Source organism: Arvicola amphibius, chromosome 14 (assembly GCF_903992535.2).
Source record: "Arvicola amphibius chromosome 14, mArvAmp1.2, whole genome shotgun sequence".
Taxonomy (NCBI): domain Eukaryota; kingdom Metazoa; phylum Chordata; class Mammalia; order Rodentia; family Cricetidae; genus Arvicola; species Arvicola amphibius.
The window spans coordinates 59,517,137-59,540,833 of NC_052060.1; the positions used below are offsets into that span (position 1 = coordinate 59,517,137).

The following is a 23,697-nucleotide window of genomic DNA, read 5'->3' on the forward strand; positions in this document are numbered from 1 at the left end:
AACAACTGACTTTCCAGAAAGATCTGTCTGCACTGACTTAATCAGATAACACACTCACTCTCGTTTGTCTCTGGTTTTCTTGACTCCGTGGACTGCACCAGCTCCTGACTTTCTGCCACCAGCCGCCCCTCATTGCTTGGTCCTTCACCACAGGCAAGGAGCTTTCGTTGCAACTTTGTCAGATTCTTGGGAGGTTTCTTTATAGATTTGTATCCTCTGATGAGAAATAGACCCACTGACTCCATAACATCAACAGATGGTGAAAACTACTTTAAGACGAACATGTCTTCGCAATCCTCTCTGTAGCCTCACACCATCCCTTCTGACTGACAGGACATCCCCGTCTTTACCCCTCAGCACAAGGCTACTGGACACCTGGTCCAAAAGACACCCAACTATTATTCTCAAGAAATTTGACATACATTTTGAGGAGCCTTCTAATACTCATAATAGCCAAAGACTGTATGTCTTGTTTGCTACTCAGCTATTGTCCACCAAAATTACTATTATCGACCCCACAAACTACAGTGAAGACTACGTTGTGTTATGTGTGAGGTACTGACACTGACCTCTGCGTCTCACATCCAGTCCTAATTACTCAAAAGGTCACACTTGCGGCACTTAGTGGGAAAGTTTAAAAAAAAAAGAAAAAAACAGCTATAGCAGGAATTGCAAATCCAGTTAGTACAGTCTGAGAAAAACCTTCAAGTCTATTTGTTAAGTAAAATACTTGAAAAGTACATATTGTTTCTGTTGGCTAGCCTCGGCATAAGCAAAATTGTTCATTAATCAAAATTAAGTGACAATTTACAATTCATAAAGTCGACAAGAATTCCTCCCATAGATCCCATTTTAGTCAGTATACTTTATGGAATCAGTAATGGGGAACAACTTATGACTAAGGTACACTCCTCTCATGAAATCCCCAAGAGAATTTCATGGGCTTCCTGACACCTGAGCAAGAGCTGGGACAAAGTGATGCCTCTGGGGTTTCTCACCCCAAGTGCCAACCTCCCAGCTGCACCTGTAGCCCTGTCAAGGCTATGTGTCCTGTGGATGGAGTTCAGATGTAAGAGAGGACAAGTGGGTGACATCATTTCCCACCATGTCACATTCACACACTTACTATATCTGAAATTTCTTTTGAGAAACATGCCGTTTGGGCATTGCTCAACTTTGGTTTTCTAAATAAAATCGAGGATGGTCTTTGCTAGGAGTACAATATGTGAATGACCACCGAAGTGGACATAGACGATTGTCTTTGGCTGAAACTATGGGCCAGGCAGTGTTTAAAAGAATACAGTTTCCGTGTAATTATTTCGGGTGTAAAGCTAGCCGGCGGCCGGGTGGCAGGACGCAGCCCCGCCGCTTCACACTACAAGTGTGCTGGCTGGCTGTATGTCAACTTGACACAGGTAGAGCTGCAGGAGAAGAGGGAGCCTCAACTGAGTAAATGCCTCAGTAATAATGGACTAGAGGCAGGCCTGTAGGGCATTTTCTTAATTAGAGGTTGATGGGGAGGGGAGGGCCCAGCTCATTGTGAGTGGTGTTAACCGTGGCTAAGTGGTCCTGGGTGTTGTAAGAATGTGGGCTGAGCAAGTCCTTGGAAGCAAGCCAATCAGCAGTACCCTCTGTGGCCTTCTATATCAGGCCCCACCTCCAAGTCCCTGTGCTGCTTGATTTCCTGCCCTCACTGCATTTTGATGATAAAATGTTATAAGAAACTGTGGGTTAAATAAGCCCTTTCTTCCCCAAGCTGTCTTGGCCATGATGTTTCAGCACAGCAAATAGCAACCCTAGCTAAAACAGTTGGTGAGCCAGCTACACTGAGAGACACCCACTTCCTCAGCACCACATTCAATTTCTCTAGAAGGTTATTGGTGCAAATTATGGTCCTGCCCCTCTTTTCTACACACTGTATGTGTTATAGGGTTGTAACACTGTCGCAGGCCAGGAATGCTTTTCTTTTTATTATGGACAGAAACTGATATAACTCATTATAAGATTATGAGGACAAAACAATACTCAGCCCCACTCAGAGGCAACCTCCAATGTCTCCAGACCAAGGGGATATTACTCAGCCCCACTGGGAGGCAGCCTCCAATGTCTACCAATTGGATTATACTCAGGCTCACTAGGAGGCAGCCTTCAATGTCTACAGTCCAAGGGGACAGTAATCAGTCTCACTTGGAGGCAGCCTTCAGTGTCTACAGACCAAAGGGATGCTACTCAGCCCCACTGGGAGGCGGCCTTCAATATCTACAGACCAAAGGGATGTTACTCAGCCCCACTGGGAGGCAACCTCCAATGTCTACAGACCAAGAGGATGTTACTCAGCCCCACTGGGAGGCAACCTCCAATGTCTACAGTCCAAGGGGGCAGTATCAGTCTCACTGGGAGACAGCCTTCAATGTCTGCAGACCACGAAGTTTGGTAAACCTCAGCCTATCCCTCCAAGGAGACTCACAGAGAGGCTCAGCCACCCCAGGAAATAAGTAGTACTGCTTGCTGGTGGCACAAACTAAAGAATGTAGTGATTGATCCCAGAGCCCGTTACTTGGAACAAAGACAGCCTATAGTCAGTGGCTGACCCCCAAGCTCCTTCTCCTCAACTTTTGTGAGGATAGAATCTCTGTTATATTTTACAGAGACATGATCTTTCTATTTTGGGAGCCATATGAATACTTATGAACAGAAAACCTAGCATTGTGAAGCTTATTCTGCTTATATCTAAGTCTTATCTTAGAATGCTTATATCTCAGGCTTTATATCTACACAAACAGCACGCCTAAAAGTAAGATAAATACTGAAGACAAATATTCAAAAGAGTAAAAATTCTGACAACTTTACCCAAAGATGTGTCTTAGTTCTTTAAACTCGTTTTCTTTGATCTGCAGGTCACCTTCCAGTCTTTCTATTATAATAGCATAAGATTCACTAACTTTCTTCTTCCATTCATCTGGAGAAGAAAAACAAATGGGATTGATTCATAATTGCATTTTGCAAAATGTAGACACAGATCATAATATACAAGTAATCAAAACTGTTTTTTAAATGTTTAATTCTACAATACTTAATTTAAATGACTGATTGTGGGTTTAATGCAGATGTTTATGTTTATAATGCAATCACTTTGGGATTGTAGTAATTAAGAACCCATTTGATACTGTACAATATATTTACATAAAAGAATATATTTGACTTATTTCATTTGATTTTATTGCATTTTAATTGTAGCAATCTCTTGATGCTTAGACAGTCAGTGTCTTTTAACTTTTAAATACTAGATATTTAGGATATAATTCTAAAATATCTATATTCAATAGCATCCTAAAATTTTCTACCATATTATACTAAGGAGCTAAGCTAATATTTTAAGACATTTTCTGCTTTCAGCCAATAATATTTCAGAGCAAAAGAGTAAAGTCAGATAATCCAAACACTTAATATTCTTTGTGTTCAAATAAGCATACGTCTCAGTGAGTTATTGCTCATCTGTACTTACAATTGAATCACAGTGCATGTTAGAAAGCGAGGACAGTTAGCATAACACGATGAAAGTAAGAATAGTTACCAGAGCAAGTCTGCGTCGGTCTGGATTTGTAATTCCCCATTTTTAAGAAGTGTGTGCTTTTCTCCTGTGCTGTCCTTCAGGGTATAAGATTCCAAGTTCTAGTGCTGCCACAGACCAGTTGAAAGATATTTTGATAGTCTGGCTAAAAATAAGCCAAGTGCCTAATGGAATGTCATGCAAGGGTGACAGCGAGCAAAACAGTATGTACCTTCAAGAGGGGGCTGGCAAGGGAACGCTGGGTTTGTTTAAGGGGAGCCCCACGAACGACAAACAATGTTTCCTTGTGGCACTGGCTTCCATCAGTTGACTGTCTGTCCCCACATTCCTGCCTTGTAAACTGCTTTCTTAACGAATTAATCTACATGGTGTTTGGTGACTTCTGAGCACCACTGAAAGAGATTCAATCCAACCAGTCAGAATTCAGTGTCCTTTTCTTCTGGGTCAAAAAGGCACCTGGGAAACAGTTATTACGGTGTAAATAAAAAGCAGAAATTCCTATCAGAGAGCACCGTGACTGAGAGATCTGGGTGTGAGTTTTATTTGCGGGGATTGGGGCCTCACACACAATGTGAGCATCTCAGTTGTTTGTTCCTATCGTAAGAGTCACAGAGAAGAAAAAAGACACAAAGCTTTATAAATATCAATTTACAACAAGAACACTGAGATCAGGAGATAGCCTCTCGGGCTTGCCATTTCAATTTTATTTCATCATACATTCCTAGGCAGAAAACAGAGTTCACATACTATGATTTTTCAGTGTCCATTCCAAACACTTAGTGGAGTCTGAAGTCAGTCCTAGGACGACTCATCACTGACACGTGAGCCCTCCGTCATTACTAATGTGCTGTGTTTGGTGTTCTTCCTTGCTCCTTCCCTTCGCTTCAAGCCATTGCTTTTTCTATACACATTTCTACAGAAATAAATGAACCCAGTGTGGGATGTAAAATAAATGAAAACAACATAAAAGATTTATTGGCTATTTTCTATATATTTCTTCTAGTTGATCTTACGGTGTATAAAAGATATAAATTCTAGTCTTGAAAATCACACATAGCTTTAATGTATCAAGTATGGATTTCACATTTACTATGGCCAAATATTCAAATAACTCTTTCTTCATAAACAAATTCTTGGATGCATTAAGGAATCTGCACTCCTCTTCCTTAGCAAAGTAAACAATGGCCCAGGGGTTGGACTGCCCTACTGATGAAATCCAGCTGGAAGACACAGTACCTGGCTTTGTACATGTGTCTACCTTTAGTGGTTAGAACTCTCTCCTTGCCAGTCCATGCCTGTCATGGATGTGAATCCTTTATACAATGCAGAGGCCTCTGTCCACTTTGAAACTGATTTTCAGTTTCTTTGTTTGACATCCAGACACCATTATTCCTACCAGCTTGTTCCCAGCACTGCGTGGCCCCCATCCAGCTTGCTGAGTAACCCCATCCAGCACCTTCTCAGTCCCCATTCCCTCCACTGAAAGAGCTTAGCTTTCCTCGGATATGCTGTTCTCAGATTAGTCAGCCCAGGCTTCTGACTTCTTCGGTACTTCCCAGTCTTAAACGACGCACTGTGCATTAGGAGTCATTCCCCAGGGAGATACAGCAATGTAACGTGCATGTATATGGTTTATATTAAAACATGGGAGTTACTGTATTACCTCACAAGAAATGGTAACGTCAGTAGCTATTAGAAATATTCTTCCTTTTTTCAGGTAATTGTCCCATTTTATTAATTTTCGTTAGTATGTATTCATTGTGCAAAATAATGGGGCTCCTTATAACTTGTGGATAAACAAGGATGTATAGGTATCTTTTGTGTGAAAACTTGAATTTTCAAGGAAATATGTCATACATTTTGGCCACACTCATCCCCTTCATCACCTTCTTTCTCAGACTGCATGAATTTCCTTCCTGTTATCATCTCCAGTTGTATCTATTTTTTTTTACACAAGGCACAACATCACAGCTTATCATGGTAAAATCTCCATCATGCACAAATGCCCCGTGTTCTCTACCCATTCATCTGCCCATGCATTGAGAGGCAGGTTCCAGAGCTTGGCTGCTGTGCACAGCGACACAATGTGCATGAGTGTGCAGGCCTCTCTGCTGTAGACTGACTTGAGTCCTTCAGATCCATACGCAGCGATGGTATACACTCCATTGTATACCATTGTACAGCATGTGGGCGGTCTTTTTGTCGTGAGACCTTATCAGCGTTTGCTGTTGTCCTTCTGATGCCGCTCCGACTGCTGTGAAACAGAGTCTGTGGCATTTGTGTTCTTTTCACTCTCTGATGGCTAAGGATGCTGGACAGTTTTCATGCATTTATTGGCCAGTTCCTTTGAGAGCTATCAGTTCCATTTTGTTTGCCCATTTTATTGATTGAATTATTTGGGTTTGGGGTTGTTTAATATTTTTGATTTATTTATACACTCAAATAGAAACCTCCTGTTGGAGGAGTAGCTGATAGATATTTTCTCCCATTCTGTAGGTTGTTCCTTTACGCTGCCAAATGTTTCTTTTGCATAACGTCTCCAGATAAATGCAGTCCCATACATGATTTCTTGTTGTGATTGTTGAAGTACTGAGTATAATTCAGAAAGTCCTTCTCTGGGCAGTGTACAGAATAGTATTTCCTGTGTGTCCTCCAGCACATTCAAAATTTCAGATCAATTTTTTTTTTAAATCCTTGATCTATTTCTAATTTTTTTTATGTAGAAGGAAGGAAAGAATCTAGTTTCACTGTACTGCATGTGGATATCAGAACCATGTCTATGAGCCATGCACAGTGGCAATCCCTGGGAAGAAGACGAATGGACTGTATAGTCCAGAGCAATTATTCTCAACCCAAGGATTGTGACCCCTTTCGGGTTTGGATTCACACTCTCACAGGGCTTTCTGAGACCATCAGAAAACAGATATTTACATCATGATTCACAACAGTAACAAAATTTTGCAGTTATGAAGTAGGAATGAAAACAGTGTTATAGTTGGGGGTCACCACAACATGACAAACTGTATTTATTAAAGGGTCACAGCATAGGAAGTTTGAGAGCAACTGGTTAAGGACTAATTTACATAAAAAGAGATCAGCTCAAATGTATGTTCATATATGAGTGGATAAACGGAACTATATTTCTCAAATAGGACACAGTTCAGCGGTAAAATGTGTTATTCTGATGCTAGCTTTGTTGTTTATTTCACTGGATTTAGAATCTCCAAGATGAAGTACCTTCAGGTATGTCTGTGATAGTGTTTTCAAAAAGGTTTACATAAAGAGGGAAGACCTACCTATGTGAGGGAGGCACCACGCTGTGAGCTGGGATCCTGAGATCTTAAAAATGAGAATATGAACTGAGTAGCTAAGCACCAGCCCCACGTGTCTCTCAGTCTCTCTCTGCCTCTCTGCCCTCCTCTCTATTTGTTTCCTGACTAGAGGTACAGAGCAACCTGCTACCTCATCACACAGTCAGTCATGAATCACTACCACAGTGGTCTAAACTATTTCCAACCGTAGACCAAAATGAATTGTTTTTCCTTAAGTTGCTTTTCCCAGGCATTTGGTCACAACAGCATAAAGCATATTGCTTTCAGTCCATAAAACTTTATGGGGAAACTTTCATTTTAATTTAAATATTTTTCATATGATATTCTGATTACAGTTCACGCTCCCATCTCAGATTCTCCCATCCTTCTCACCCAATTTCATGCTCTCTCTCTCTCTCTCTCTCTCTCTCTCTCTCTCTCTCTCTCTGTCTCTTTCTCTCTCTCTTTGTCGAAAACAAACAGGCAAACAAAAGTCAAATAAATCAAAACAAAAAACAAAGAGAAAATACAAGAAACACACAAAATCAATAAAACTACAAAATCAATAAAACACAAAATCAATAAAAATACAAAATCAGAAATCATAATATACAAGCAAAAGATCACCAAGGCAAAAAATGTTCAAACAATGCAAAATGATACAAAAAGGCTGCAAAATTACCTTTGAGTTCATTTTGTGTTGGCCATCTACTGATGGACCTGGAACCTGCCCTTGAGTGTGGTTTTTACCCAGTGAAACTCCCCTGGAGAAATCTGATCTTTGTAAGCAGATGTCAACTGCACACAGCTGCTTCATTAGGGATGAGAGATCGAGTCCAGCTCATGGAGGATATCTATGTGCACAGTCTGAAGTGAAAGAAGTCAGCATAACTCAGTTACACATTTCACCAACCCAACTCCATGACACTCTGAAAAAGGCTAATCAATAGATAAGCAAGTTATTGCCAAAAGAAGAAAGACTAAGAGATGGGAGATTTAAGAACAGACCCTAATGACACTAGCGGTGGAGAAACACAGAAAATTACACTCTCACAAAACCCTTTGCACTATGTATAGAACAGCAACGGTAACTGTGGACGTTGGTTAGTCACAACATGTCCATTCTCCGTGAATAATGGTCCATTAATAATAACAAATGAGCTGCAAAGACATGAATTCATAATGAGGAAGATCAGGAGTAGCAAGGGTAAATAGGAACTTATGTTAAGGATCAATTTTTCTGAGAACAAAACCACTAAAAGAAAAATATGCATCCATCTTAAAATTAAGAAAAATGATACACATAAATACAGCTCTCAAAACTGTACTTTCTGGGCTGATGAGATGGCTCAGGAGGTTGAGGCACTTGCTGAGGCCTGAGGAACTCCGTGCACTCTGTGAAATGACGTGGTTGGAGGCAAACACCAGAGCCAGCCCACACAATGTATCCTTTGACATCCCTGTGTGCTCAGTGGCATGGATGTGCCCTGCATGCACACACAAACACATGCATATGCACACACACACATACAAACACACACAAAAACATATCCACACTTATGCATGTGTACACACACCTACATACGTACACAATACTACATAATTAAATGTAAAAATGACATTACTTTCCTAATGAGATAACTTGAATCTCCAGGGACAGTTTGTGACTAGGAAAAATTGAGGAACTTTATGATGTCTAGCATTTCTTCTCCATCTCACTTGTTCTTTCATTTTAAAATGTCAGAGGGATTTAGTTAGCGTCTTATTTTTCCACGTCTCCCCTTTCTGAGGAAACTTCGTGTCGTACTGGCACTAATGCGCAGCCTTCCCCCTTATTTATCTACACGGAAATGGAGCCGCTCGAACACCCCAATGAGCTGATTTACATTCTCCCCCAATTCCTTCATTTTGAGTTCATATGATTTATTTATCCCAATCTCCCCTTATGCATCTGCTATTTATATTTTATACTGCTTTCTTCATACATATTTAAGAGGATGCTTTCAAGATGAAATGACAAATATTAACCCTGTTCTTGTTTTTCCTTTACCTTTTCACAGGGAAATTATGGAAACGTGCATTCTACAAAAGAAATCTGGTGTACCTGAAACAATTTTATCACATTTAAAATACGAGTTAATTTAGACTTAAAAACCTAGACCATTCTTTCATTGTTATTAATGCATTTCCAGTGCCAGAGCGGCCACCATGTTTGACGTGTTCATCTGACTGGCAGCTAAGACACCAGTGGCCACGAAGGTAAGAAGCAAGAATCTCTAACAGTTTAAGGTGAGTTTTCCTTTTCTTTCCTTTGTAAAAGCATAAGGTTTCCCATTTGGCAAGCAGTAGGTTTGTAATGAAGAGTCTCAACAAAAAACAGTCATTTCAATAGTGAGATTGTTCCTGGTTGTGGTGGCACGTGCCTTTAATCTAAGCACTCAGGAGGCAGAGACAGGCAGATAACTATGCATTTAAGGCCAACCTGGTCTACATGGTGAATTCCAGAAACTTATCATTGCTCAAGAGACATGAAATGAATCTAGTTTATACAATTAATTTCATTACAAAGTAAATATTTATATGCATAAGCAAACATAATCCACAATGTTGTTATTTGTCAATGCTATATTTCCTCTAGAATATTTGCATTTATAGTTGCCTTCATGTGCAAACATTGTTGATGTAATAGATTAATCCTTAGAATAAACAGGACTTGAGAAGCCTGGTGCTAAATCCCAGTGTGAGGAGTCACTGGTACCGAAGCCTACATAGCCGTCCTCCCTCCCTAACTGGGAGAGCACACTGAAAAGGAAAACAGGAGCACCATGATTTTTGGTAGATAAGTGTGAAGTAAAGTTTATGAAGGCTATACATTCAATGGTGCAAGGGTCTCACTTGTTCCAGGGGTAACGATTCTCAGCTATCAGCTGACTGATTCGCCTACTCCGTGGGCATGCACTGTGCCCATGTTCTCCAGGGAGTTCTTGAGGCCCAAGAAACCAGGCATATGTAGCATATAAGCATCCTGTGATAAGGACCCAGGACCATGTTCAGAATTCTCGCCAGGCACTTTGCTCTTAGTAGATAGAATGTCAACGCCACGACTCTTCTGCCTTGAGTTTTCATTCTCCCTTCCTGAGAGTTGACTTGCTCAGGAAATAGCACAGTGTTCTAATTACTACTCAAGAAGGAGCTAATACTGTTCTGGGCAACCATTTCCATGCCTAAAATCCTCTCTCATAGAAAAAAAAACAACAGAAGATAAAAATAAAATTAATTTAATATCCTGTGCTTCAAACTGCAAAGAAAACTAATCTCATTCAGAAACAGCAAATTATTTCAAGTTTCAGAAACATTACATTCCTTGCTGGGGAATCCATGAACATGTAGCTCACTACTATGTGGATAGTTTGGACAAACAAGTTAGGGAGGTTTGTAGGGGGCTCACTGGGAAGCAGTTTCCCTGTTCTTTCAAACAAAAGACACCAGTACTAGAGAAAACCATAGGCTGCTAAATCTGCTGAGGTGTCCTGTGGCCTCAGAAGATGGGGTAGTCATTGTAGCAGTCCTTAAGTTTTGGGGAATTCCAAACCCACTCTTTCACACATTCCAGGCCCTGGGACAGAAGAGCACCATGAAGTGGTGAGTCTGGTTCTATGGGTGATCCTGAGCTACTCTTCTGGATGCTTCCCGGGGTTGCATTGCTCAGTGCCCTCAGGAAGAGGCAGCCTCGGTAATCAACCTGTTCCACCGTTACTTTGTCCCATTTCCTGGTAATCTTCCACACGGGAAGTTGGTGGCCATGCTTACCAGGTCATTTGCATTCACTCCCTTCCATCACCTGGAGTGCCAGCTTTGCGTTTGCCCAGATGTATCCTCAGCGCAGGCTGTGCGTCTCAGCTCCGCCACTCTGAAGTGCCTTCCGTTGGTTTCCCTGTTTCCGTTCTCTACCTCAGTTGAGGGGCCAGGCTCCGCAGCTCATGGTGGACATTTTATACATGTGTTCTTGAAATCCTGAATCAAAGTGGAAAGGACAATGAGTAGTTAGGATTAGTGTTGTTGGTACTGTCGATTTCAACCATGGCCCTGCTAGCAGGTCATGGCATTGACTTAGTGAATCAGCAGAAAGTACACTTCATGACCACAGAAATTTCTGACTTTGTTAGGCAGAGACTCTCACCTATAAAGCCAAATACTTAGAGTATTTGATACAGCAGGTATTTACATACTCAATCAGAACTTCTGAAATATTTGCAGGTGTATTCCTTATAATATTAGTGCTTTCTTCTAGGACACATCACCAAGGACAATCTGTAATCACTGTATGTTGCAGGATCTTTGTTTCTTTTCTTTTTGTTATGAGAAGACAGAAGTTAACTCTGAGTAAGGGAATGGGCCTCTCTCATAATCTCTTAGTCCTGAATGTGAAGAGCCACCAATGTCGATTCTCACTGACCCCAGATCTCCAGACGTCACAATTGGTCTTTTTTCCTAACCCAGCTTTTGTTGGTTCTGAGAATCAAATGCAGGTTATCAGATTTGTACACCAAGTGCCTTTCCCTGCTGAGCTTGGTCACCAGCACCCCCAAGACTTAACATTGTCCAACACCGTTAGAATATTTGCACTTGGAATGAGTTTAATGAAGAATAAACAAAGGAAAACTCTAAAGAAAGTGCTGTGTGCAGTTTGCCCATAGAGACATAGCACACAGTCACTGCCTGCAGAGCTTATAACATGGTGTGGTTTGAGCATCTTTCCTGCTGTAGTTAGTGATGACTGGTGAAGAAACTTGCAGGCTCTGCAGTTTAAAAAGGGGAGGAGCTAAGCTGGGCTAGTCACGGAGTCAGAATCACAGAAATACATCTCATTGCTTCTGAAGTTTTAAATATCATAGAGGAAAAGAACTTAAAAACCAACCTCATTTAATCTCCAGCATATGATAAATTGAGAGCATGGACACTATTTAGATCATTATATCACTTCAGAGGATTCAGAGAAATTATTAAGATGATGTTCATTAAAATCTCTATTATTGCTCTACACACTAAAACAAATTAAACAAAACTGATGGGAGCAAAGCAATTTAAATTTCATCTTGGATTTTTTTTCTTGAGAGTAAAAATTGATGAGGCTAAGTTAGGCAAAGTCATAAATACCAAATGACAGAGGAATTATACATAAAGTGGCAGCAATGGTGTGAAATATGAGCATAAAAGATAATAAGTTTCAAGAGGAAAAACCATTAAGCCAAGACAGCCCAGGAAAGCAAGGAAGACCATGGCTATGGGGAGAGAAAAGAACCAGGGAGGGCAGAAGGCAGTGTTTGATGAATGGGAGGAACATGTAAATTACATGTAAATTCATGGCACATTGAGGAAGATGGGTGATTGAAATGGAGACATCCTAATTTTACAAAAAGAAACTGAAATGAAGAGTTTTCTTACCTAAATCTGTAGAGATCATCTTTAGGATGTAGGTTCTGATGCCGGACATCTATCTCATTAGCATTAAAGAAAACATTTTGATTAGAAATTAGGATATGGCTCATGAAATATCTATTCTAGTCTCAGGGGGTCTTTATGTGCCTTTTAAATGTGTTTTAAATAATTTCATTAGAAGTTCCTATTCAGCATAGCTGACAGACAGTATGTTTTCATACATTTGGGAGGATTTTTTTCTTTTACTTTCAAAAATGACTCTAACAACTCTGTTGACACCTCAAATCATATCACCCGGTGCAGTCTGAATTTGTCGCCTTGACTTTGGGTCTCACTCTGATGGGAAGAGCTCATGGCGCTGCCAGGGACAGAGCCAGATTCCTGTCCGGTCTGCACACTTTTCCTCTGCTGAGTCTTCTTAGCTGGGAAGATTATATTTCATTTTCATTCACTGAACAATTTTGAAGACAATGTCATTGTTTTATCTAAGTTTTGATCTACTATCAAATACAGACTTATGTAAATACTTTGATTGTTGAGATGTTGTTTCTGAGAACTGTGATGGAAGCTGTTCGTGCAGAGAAGCTAAATACATAAACACAGTCGAACACAATGGTAGCCCCTGCAGTGACATTTCTGTATCAAAGGGATCAGCTTCATAGGCAACCTTTAGTTCCATATACACAATGAAGTTTTGTAAAGACCAGAGGTGATATTTACATCTAAACAAAAACATTTCCTAGAATATAAATTTACTTTTTTTGTTTTTTTTTATTTATTCTAATCTGACTATAAATTTAAAACTCAACACTTGAAGTTTAACTTCTCAGCTCAGAGTAAATTTTCAAGCTCCTGATCGCTATTTGTTATGTCCTTGTGAGGTTTTTTGATTCCTGAGTACATTCAGTTCTAAATATGCATTTTATGGGAACCCAAAGCTACCCTCTCTTTTTGATTTTTCCACCCAAAGATCAAATCAGAACCATTCTTTACCGTCTTTAGGCAAGTTCTGTGGGATCTTTTTTAGTGAAGCAGCCTCGTTGGTAACTTTGGCTGGTTCCTCTGATGAGGGCCTTCACTTCGTGTGGTTCTAATCACACATTTGTGGGACAGTTTTCTGTCTTGTCATCAATAAGGTAAAATATGGATGATATATCCCATATGTTTATCATACATGACACGTAGTTAATATTTGAAATATATTTGATTTTTTTGAAGTTGGAGTCTAAAGCCGTGTCTATCTAATTTATCAATTTCATATGACCTTGCTTTTGAAGGAATTCTTTAACTTCATTTTCTAAGACCCAAATTAGACATTGAACATAATTTTGTCTTTATATGCTGCTTTGACTTCTTCTGGAAAGCACTTAAGTGGATGCATTCCCACTCCCTTAGGCATCATGAAGATGGGTGTCTAATCTCTCACAGAGCTAACGTTACATGGACTGAGAGGGGTGGGGTCTACATCTTTACCTTGACCCTTTTCTTCATTTTCTTTATAAATGTAACACTTTTAGGTCATTATTCTCCACACTGATAATATCCCTATAATCTATCATTTACTCACAGCGTCCACTTTACCAAATCCTGTCTACTCACAAAACTATTCCATCACTAGAGAAAATAAAAACCAACCAGTGAAAAACAATTGTTGATATTTAGAAGAATGAGAATGGATCATTATAACGCTGTGAACTATGAAACTCATATTCATAGAACATGAAAAGCTAAAACAATCAGATTTCATGTGCAAATCATTTTAATACAAAGCTCAAAACCAGGACTATGGGCAGAATATGGATTAGTTCTTTGCTCTAAGGCATTTGCCAAAATAAATTTGGGGACTTCCATTCTGAGAAATTAGAGAACACACAAAATTCTGGGTTTGTGAATTCTCATAGGGGGATTTTTTTACTTATTGAATTTATCTTCCTAAAAATGTCTCAAGCAGACATCACCCAGAAGTAAGCCCGGCGTCCTTCATTCCAACCAAAAGGCACCGTGATGCAGGCTGCCTTGGTGTAGAGGAAAGAAAAAGTAACATAAGGACCCTGGTAAATTGCTGGTATAGTCGTGGTCATTATGGATTCCCCCACCCAGGTATGAAATACATGGTGAGCCAGAAAATATGTCAGGTTTAAATTAATCTAAGGTTGCTAATAAGGAGCAGTGTTTCTCTCAGTCTAGATAGAAGCAAATGCAAAGTCACTGTGTGCTGGCCCATTATGTTAGACCATACAGAACTGCTAGACTATGATTTACCAAGGGCAATGAACTTGAACAAATGGCCAGCTAATTGAGAAGGTAAGGTGTCAATTATTCAAGTAGCAACCCCCATAAACAGATACATGACTTCTGAGCACAGAGCTATCTAATGAAGTTTCCAACACAATGGTAGTCCATCACAAGTTTCAAAGGAAGTAAGACAGATGTGCGTGTGTTTGTATATATGAATGGAATAGATGCTTGTGTACATGGAGCGGTAAAATCTAAAAAGGGACACAGTCATATATGAAAACCCCCAGGGACTTGATAATTAGTCAGTAATGTGCTCACCTCAAATGCGTGGACAAGGGAGGTTGATTCCCAGAATTCATTTTTAAAGGCATTAAGCAGTGTCCTGTTTGTAATCCCAAAACTGGGGAGGGTCAACAGGAGAACATTTGGGGTTTGCTAGCAAACCATACTGGCATTAACCAGCAAACTCCATGCTAAGAGTGAGACACTGTCTCACAAGAGGTACATGATGCTCTTGAGGTTGTCCTTTGGCTTCCAAACACACATATACATGAACATATATGAACACAAGCACATAAGAACAAAACCTTGTATGTCAAAAGCATAAGCCACCCCGCTTTAGCAGAATACACCCATGAACTACCTGTAGTGAGGAAAATGCATTTCGTTTCAAATCCCATGTGTAATTTCAGCCCGAAAAAGAAAAACATGCATTCTCCAAAACTGTTTGCCAACTTAATAAGAATGGCTGTTCCTTTAAGTGTTATACATGTGAAATTTTAGAGGCTAAAGAAAAAATATTTTAATATTATCTTTTATTTTTAATTATGGAATATTTTAATAAACATTAAGAATTCTAATTGAAAATTAAAGTCTCATCTTTCTCAAACACCTTATTTAATATTCTGAATATTTCAGGGACTAATAAAAATAATTATATTGGTTTTACTGTAATTCACACATACATGTGAAGTCAAGGCTCAGTGTAAAACACAGTCAGCGTTGGACACCTGTTATTCCTGGTTCCTTTCGTCAACGCACTTATTATCATCCGTGCCACGATGATGGTATATTTTGTGCGCTTCTCAGAATAAATAATGTAAAGAGATCATTCAAATGCATATTCAGTGGGAAGCCATCTGGCTTTGTGTGAATTTATGAATATTTTAGCTTTTTCAGCTAGGCAAAGTAAAATCTAGCAATAGGGACTATCATGTAGATTTGTGACAGCATTATGAAATATTGCTTCTCTAAGTCAGTGATTGACTGGCTTCTCTCTGTTATTGCAAACTGAGTCCACGAAAACGTGGATGATATTGCATGATTACTGTGAGTCATCAGTGTTCATTGTGTATCCTCAGGACAGGCGTGTTAAAGATACTAGCTCCACACAACACTGTGTCTTGGAGCTGGACTGGGTTTGTAAGCTGTGGTCGACACTGTGACATGACACCCAGATCCATAGCGAAAACGACCTTAGTTCCTGCGGTGCTTTTGGAAGACGAGCTTCGTCTGTGAGCCCCATCCAAGTAGCCTCAGCCACATAGAACCCCTTGCCCAGAGTCCCACTTCCCCATGTGCCTTATAGAGGGATGCCGTATGGGTCATGGCTGCTGTGGGTTAGTCTTGAGGTAGAGTTGCCCCGTCATGAGCCAGTCAAGACTGTTGTCCCAACTCCACTTCTCCTATGGGCAACCCTACTCAGTGTCTTGTGTGATGTTCACTCTGAGGGCATTCCTGAAGAACTGCGTTGTATTCTAACATTTAGAAATAAATCTCAGATACTGCTTTTCCAGAATTCTTCATGGTAGCAACAGAAAAATTACTAGCACAGCCGACTTTACTCAACCACAGTTCTACTGAACTCTCTCTGAGCTTAGCTGTCCTTGCTGATCACAGCAGCCTGTCTTGTGGGTAATAATAGAATGTGTTTGTCTTAACTGGATGCTTTTTGCTCTCCAGGGGACTGCTTGGTAGGACAGACTACTGATTCTTTCCCAAGTCATTCCCTTTAAATTTCTTTGGCTAGATTCCCCAATATGATCTTTACCTGGTATCACAGAAAGGCAGCAACAGTTCCCTGGGTTTGGATTTCTATATCCACAATCACTTTAAAATATGTGTTCTCATATTTATGTGCTACTGCTTTCCACATTGCAGTTTATAGGAATCAATGTATAAGTCAGTACTAAAATATAATTTTGTGATGTGTGAACATGCATCACAATTGTTTTTCATTTATTCCAAAGGATTTCATTTATTCTCACTAATTCTTTACAAAGAGGTTGAAGAAGAGACTTTATATCACCCTACTTTTTCAAGAAAAGATCAATAGTATTTCAACAACTTTGTCTAAGAGCAAAGTTTGTTAAATTCTAGGACAACACTTTCTTTTCCTTTTGAGTCTCCCTATATATCATGTCTGTCCTGGAATTTATTATATAAATCAGGATGACCACAAAGTCCAAGAGACCTGCCTCTCAGGTAATGCATTTAAGGGTGTGTGCCACCATGCCTGACTCCTGAAATAGCTATAATACAAGAAATATTTAAGCAGAGGAAAATTGACGAAAGGACAATTTAACAATACTTTTCCTAAGATATTCCTGTTTTATAAGAAATAGAAATATATTATGACTATAGGCAAGAAGTATATATTTGAACTTATGGCTCCAAAGGGCTCAGAGTCCATCATGGCAAGGAGACGTGGTAAAATGCAGCAAGTACGATGACAAAATAGGAAGCCAAGGGCTTGCATCTTGAACCACAAGCTTGAAGCAGGGAGATCAAACTGCAGATGCTGTCAGTGTTTAACTGCCTCAAGGCCTCCAATGACATATTTCCTCCAACGAGGCTACACTTCTGTCTTAATCTCCCCCATACAACATCACCAACTGGAGACTAAGTGTTCAAACACAGAGTCTTTGGAGAGGTTCTCATTCAGGCCACCACAGGGACTAATCACCTGCGCCATGCTGGAGAGCAAATAAGAGTTCAAGTCATCGGTTCCAGGGATGTTAGTATAAGGTGTGCACAGAAATAACTGCTGAAGAGCTGAGAGAGTATTTTTTATTATTTAATTGGAAAATAGCATTGATTTGTGAGACTGTGAAATTAGTCCAGTAGTGTGGGAAAGGAAGAGTACCCAGGAGGTAAAGATGGTGTCCTCATTCATAAGAATTACATGTAAAAAAGAAATTGCCAAATTCAGTTGAACATTATTGTTAAGTTATGATGCTTTTGGAGAAATATCCATTAAAATGCAAATTAGAGGATAAGTTTGGGACCTATGTGATTTATTTGTAGGACAATTTCAGAAGTTTTAGCATCTCTGATGTCCATGGTAAACTGTAACATTTGGTATTTGGCACACTGTGGCCCTACGGTATTTTTTAACCAGGGAAGTTGGTGATAAAATGTCTCAAACTCAGTTGATGAAAGTAAGCTTTCATAGTTCTCATTGTCTAAGACTTTTCTCCTTATGACACCACTCAGAGGATCCATTTAACTCAGCATGAGGTCCTTCTATCACCACAGAGATTATCATCCTTCATTACACAGTGGCAGTAATATAGAAAGAGTTTACAATACTGATGGGACCAGTCAAATGGGGATCACAGGAGCACATCTTTGTACTAGTCTGCTATGTTAAATACATCATCTAGGCATCGGGAACAAACCTAAGGGAAGGGAACCTTGGTAATGAAAAGTCCTTTGGTTCTGTTGAGTTAGCCTTTCAAGTTTTGATGTGTGATAAGCATAAAGCAGTGGTTCTCAACCTTCTTAATTCTGGGCCCTTAATGCAGTTCCTGCTGCTGTGGAGACGACAGCCATAAACTTATGCTGTTGCTATTTAATGACTGTAATTGTGCTACTAGTGTGAATTGTACTGTAAATATCTGATATACTGAATATCTGATATGTGACCATCAAAGGGGTTGTGACCCACAGGTTTAGAACCGCTGGCCTAAAGGATTATGAGAGAGCAGGACCGGGGAATCTATTAGTATCAGAACAATTTAGGTGTTTATGTTTAGATAAGAGGATCAGCAAAGAGAAGAGAGAGAAATTTTCAAGGGAAAAAGTTTGGATTACAGTAAAATAACCAGCGAATATACTCTTCATAATGAGGATGTTGAGGGATTCCCAAGAACAGTTATTAATGCTGGACCATAGGTTTTTCTCTAATGCCACTTTGCTCTGTGGCTTGAATTATTCTAAGCAATTTGCCTAATATGCAATCTGTGTAAAGATGGTTTATTTTCTTAAGAAAATGGGAAATGTGAAAAAAAGTTTCAGACTCACACATACTCAACAATAGAGAGGAGAGTTACAAAACTGATAGAACCATTTGCCAAGTCCCTTAAGACACAGTGCATTAGAAAGAAAAGTTTGTTTGTAGTCATGTTCTTCGTGAAGATACATGCTGCAAGAATTTCACAGACATTTTGGAGATCTTGACATCCATGTAATTTAGGATAGTCTAAGGCAATATTTCTTGGTATGGGGAAGTCCTTCTGTCTATGTGTTGCTTTTATTGGTTAATGAATAAATCTGTTTTGGCCAGTCACTTAGCAGAATAGAGCTTGGTGGGAAAACTAAACTGAATGCTGGGAGAAAGAAGGCAGAGTCAGGAAGAAGCCATGTAGCTGCCACCAGAGACAGATGTGCTGAAACTTTGCCAGTAGACCATGACCTCATGGTGATACACAGATTAATGGAGATGGGTTAGTTTAGGACATAAGAGCAAGCTAGAATAGTAAGTTTAAGCTATTGGCCCAATAGAATTGCAAACAATATGGTTTCTGTGTGATTATTTCGGGTCTGGGGAGCCGGGAATGAACCAGCAGTCTTTAGATACAACAGTTTCTTGTATCTAACAGCATTCCAGCTAGCCTACAATTCCAGTCTACAAGTAGAAAAGACAATGTGCACAGGAAAGACATTTTACACTATTATCAGGCACAAGTGCATAGGTAAAAAAACCCAGAATATTAGAGATTGGTATGATTCTACTTCTTTAAAGGCAGTCTTGAACAGAGAAAAGTGAAAATTAAAGGCGGATTGAATCAGCAAAGTTGAGGTCCTTTTCTTTTCAGTTTCCAATACAACTCAATAACGATCTTCTAGATTCATTTGTAATAACTTTACAAAAGCCATGTGAAGTTTAGAAAGGTAGAGAGTCATAAAAGATTAAGTTATCTAAGAAAATGCCAGACTCAGCAATACCACTTTCAGGTATATACCCAAACGATGCTCAATCATACCACAAAGACATGCAATCAACTATGTTTATAGCAGCATTGTTTGTCATGGCCAGAACCTGGAAACAACCTAAATGCCCCTTGACTGCAGAAGAGATAAGGAAAATGTGGCACATTTACACAATGGAGTACTACACAGTGAAACAAAATAATGATATTTTGAAATTTGTGGGCCTAGAAAACATTATATTGAGTGAGGTAACCCAGACCCAGTAAGACAATTATCATGTGTACTCACTCATAAGTGACTTTTAGACATAAAGCAAAGATAAATCAGCCTGCAATTCACAATACAGAGAACCTAGACAACAAAAAGGACCTTAAGAGAGACATACATGGATCTAATTGGCAAAGGAAGTACAAAAAGACAAGATCTCCCGAGTAAATTGGGAGCGCAGGGATCATGGGAGAAGGTAAAGGGGGAGGTGAGAGGAAGGGAGGGGAGTGAAGAAAAATATATACCTCAATAAAAACAACTTTAAAAAAGATCTAAAAAGATATTTTAAGGTTAGTTCTAAAAGTTATGATAGAAAGTGATTTAGGTACAAAATTTTGGACTCACCAAAATAGGATCAATAGTAGAGTACTTTCTCCGAAGTTGCCCAACTCAAATGCACTGGATATTGTTAAAGTTTTGCTTTCTTGATAATTATTCTTACTTGTATATAGTTTTACTGTGTTAGAGTTAAAACATTTTCATTTTATTTAGACAAAGGGGAAGATGTTGTGGGATATTTGATACACGGTGTGAAGATGTGTCTATGTCCTTTCTTGATTGCCTAAGGCACTTTCTGATTGGATTAATAAAGAGATGACTGGCCAACAGTTGGGCAGAAAAGGGTAGGAGGGACTCTGGAGGAGAGGGGGGAAGCCAGGGGAAGAATCTGGGAGTCAGGGGATTCAGAACAGGAGGAAGTTAGATGTATGGCATTGAGGAGAGGTAGGGAGCCATGTGGCAGAACATGAATTCATATAAACCAGTTGAATTACATATTAAGAGCTAGTTGGGAACAAGACTAGGGTAAAGCTTTCATCCTTCTAAGAAGTCTCCATATCATTGTTTGGGATCAGGTTGTCCAAAGAAGGAGCCACCTGAAGTACTTCTTTTGTTGAACCCATGGCATAAATTTTGGTGTGTTTGGGCACCAGCTGTAACAAGAGAAAAAACCATCACTAAAGTTCTGCTTTTCTTCCTCCTTCCCCACAGGACAGCTTTGGCTAATAGCTCCTCTTTGGACTAGAGTTTAGGTATTTAGAAGTTCAACCAACGTTAACTAATTATAAAGATTTCTTCTTAAAATTTAATGAAATTGATTTTAAAGATGTGCAATTAGAAAAATCATAAGTTAATTTATGACTTTGTCAGTAAGGCAGCGTATTGGTATTTTTGCATTTAGACCACTATAAAACATAAACATATTTTTGTATTTTCTCAGGATGTAGGTTTTATTACAACTACTTTGAAACCCTCTGAAAAACAGTATGTTTGTGGCTAAATTTACTTTCCCATAGGTAATAAGCCATAGGAAGAAAACCAATCATGTAAAACTTCATTGAGATGTACAGCATTCTTCAGCCTGCAAATGACATGAAAGTTGATTTCAACAGAGCTGTTTTCAAAAATTTTGCCTCAAAATTTAAATGCTTTCTTTGCTGGGTAAGGGAATGGTAAACTAAAACAAACCCAAACTACCCAAACACTCTACTGAAGAGTGGATGCTACTAAATAAAAAAGTTATGTACACTGACTCATTCACAAGATGTTTGTTGCAGTCAAGATTTTGAAAGCTTTGAAGGAGTTTGGAGAGTTAATAAGTAGATCAGAAACACAGTGTGTGAAAATGCCTGAAGAGCAGGGACGCTGGGCTGTGTTCCAGTGGATGGTCCCACACCATGCACACATGAGCAGCACAAACTGGACTTAGTGGGATACTATTCTTTTTAAAGACATAAAGTTAGATTGCTTCCGAACTGCAGTAAACCACAGCTGAAGGATAATCACAGCACAGATGGCCAAGAAAGACATTAGCAGAGGGACAACAGCAGGCTACTGCAATTGGAAAGGTGGTTGAATGGTAAAATTCATGTTGGATGACATAGACATCCTTGCACCCAGAGTCTTCAAAATCATAATCCACTGACCCAAACAGCCCAGAACGAAACACTGTTAGACATTGCATATGCAAGCTGCCTTCTGACTGACATCTTCAGGCACGAGTGTCAATGCTGCTATACAAGGTGATGGTGCTGGTGCTAGTTATTTCTCTTAAGTTTTCTCTCTTGGCTCTAATTTTGCAAATATCAATGCAGTGAGGAATATGAAGATTTTTAGTATTCCTTTATGCTAAATTCTGCTCTGGCTCAAAATGGTAGTCAGCCAAACTACAGCCAAATTGGCAACTCTGAGCCATGTGCTAAGTTTGCTCTATTTTTGATCATGTAGATAAAAGATAACTTTGCCAGAAGCAGATCTGGTGTTTTTCAACAAGACTGTAGTAACTCGTCTTTATTACGTAGAAGCACGAAACCAGAAATTTTCATGTACGTAGACCAAGGTGAGGCACAAGAGTATGTTTCCTAGTTTTGCTGTCATGTTGATCAGCGGGAAGGAGAAGCATAACTGGCCAAGGTTCTCAGAATAAAAGAATGAGTGCTCAAGTCTAAGTCTAAATGGCATATTTAATTCAACCCCTTCCCACTAAGGTTCAGGCTGCATCACATAAGTCAGCTGAAAATGCAAGAGCAGAGGGACGGGGAAGGAATGCCGTCTTCTGGTCACGAAATGGCTGTTACTGTCATGAGTTCACGGCGTTTGGGATTTCCTGCACAAGACCAAGCCAGACAAAAATCAGCAGAGGAGGTAGATAGTCTCCAGGACTCACACCTTTCCAGGGAGCAATTTAAAGTTGCTATCTTCTAGAGGAGGGAGAATTGTTCTTTTTTGTGGCTGTGACTACTGATAGATGTACAATGTCCCAGTGGATGGCCCCACGTTCATGTACACATGGAGAGCACTCATTGGACTTAGTAGGTTATTAAAAACAAAGGAGACATGAAGTTGGGAGAGACACATGTTGAGGGAAGAAGGATAGTTATGATCTAGTTTTTTGTATACATGTATAATATTCTCAAGAAGAGAAAAATCTAAACTGCAGCCTGACCAATACCTTTGAAGTCACAGTGGCTGGTGCTTGGGGGACAGGTGTTTATCAATAAATATGAACTGATTTCTTAGTGCTTTAGGAGACACTGGCCTTGACTCTAAAATGCAGAAATGTATTGATTATATTGCTATATTATGTTATTTGTTCCTTTCTGTATATATGCACAGTGAAATGATAAAATTCTATGTCTAAATGTACCTACAAGAGATCTATAATAAGTACAAAAAATTCAAGTAATGAAAGAATTGATGGTCTTCTTTATTTATGATTTTTTTCTTAGAACAAGAAATTATGAATTATCCTTGACAGAACTTTCAGTAAAATTAGTATGACCATTTAATAGCATTCAACAACCATTGAAATCTCTGTAAGCAAATCAATAATTATCAAACAATATCACACATATTTTGTCCCTGAAAACCTCAAAAAAAGATATACAAATTCATTTAAATATAATAGAGGGTTTTAGCAGATCTTGTTTATCATCTATTTATGAAACTTTATATATAAATAAAATTGTCACAGCAGTTATTAGATTTTTAAGGTAATTTAAATACAAGTATGACAAGTCTTACTCCTATTCATCCTCAACCTAAAGACATTTTACAAATGTGTTTAAAACAGGTGCACACAACCTGGAATTCCACCAAAGTTTCATTTCCCTGAAATTACTTATGATCTAGTTATTAATCTCAGATTCCCTAATTTCC

The 23,697-nt window shown here is 39.2% G+C and overlaps 1 protein-coding gene across 1 annotated transcript in view; it reads right to left on the reverse strand.

Annotated features, from left to right (window-relative positions):
• Positions 1-3,614, reverse strand: part of LOC119800707 (serine/threonine-protein kinase TNNI3K) — a 227,596-nt gene extending 223,982 nt beyond the window's left edge. Inside the window, exons 1-2 of the mRNA XM_038310871.1 lie at positions 3,575-3,614; positions 2,851-2,959 (exon numbers count right to left, since the gene is read on the reverse strand). Coding sequence (XP_038166799.1) covers positions 2,851-2,959; positions 3,575-3,614 — 149 coding nt within the window. The remainder of the gene's footprint in view (positions 1-2,850; positions 2,960-3,574) is intronic.
• Between the last annotated feature and the right edge of the window lie 20,083 nt (positions 3,615-23,697).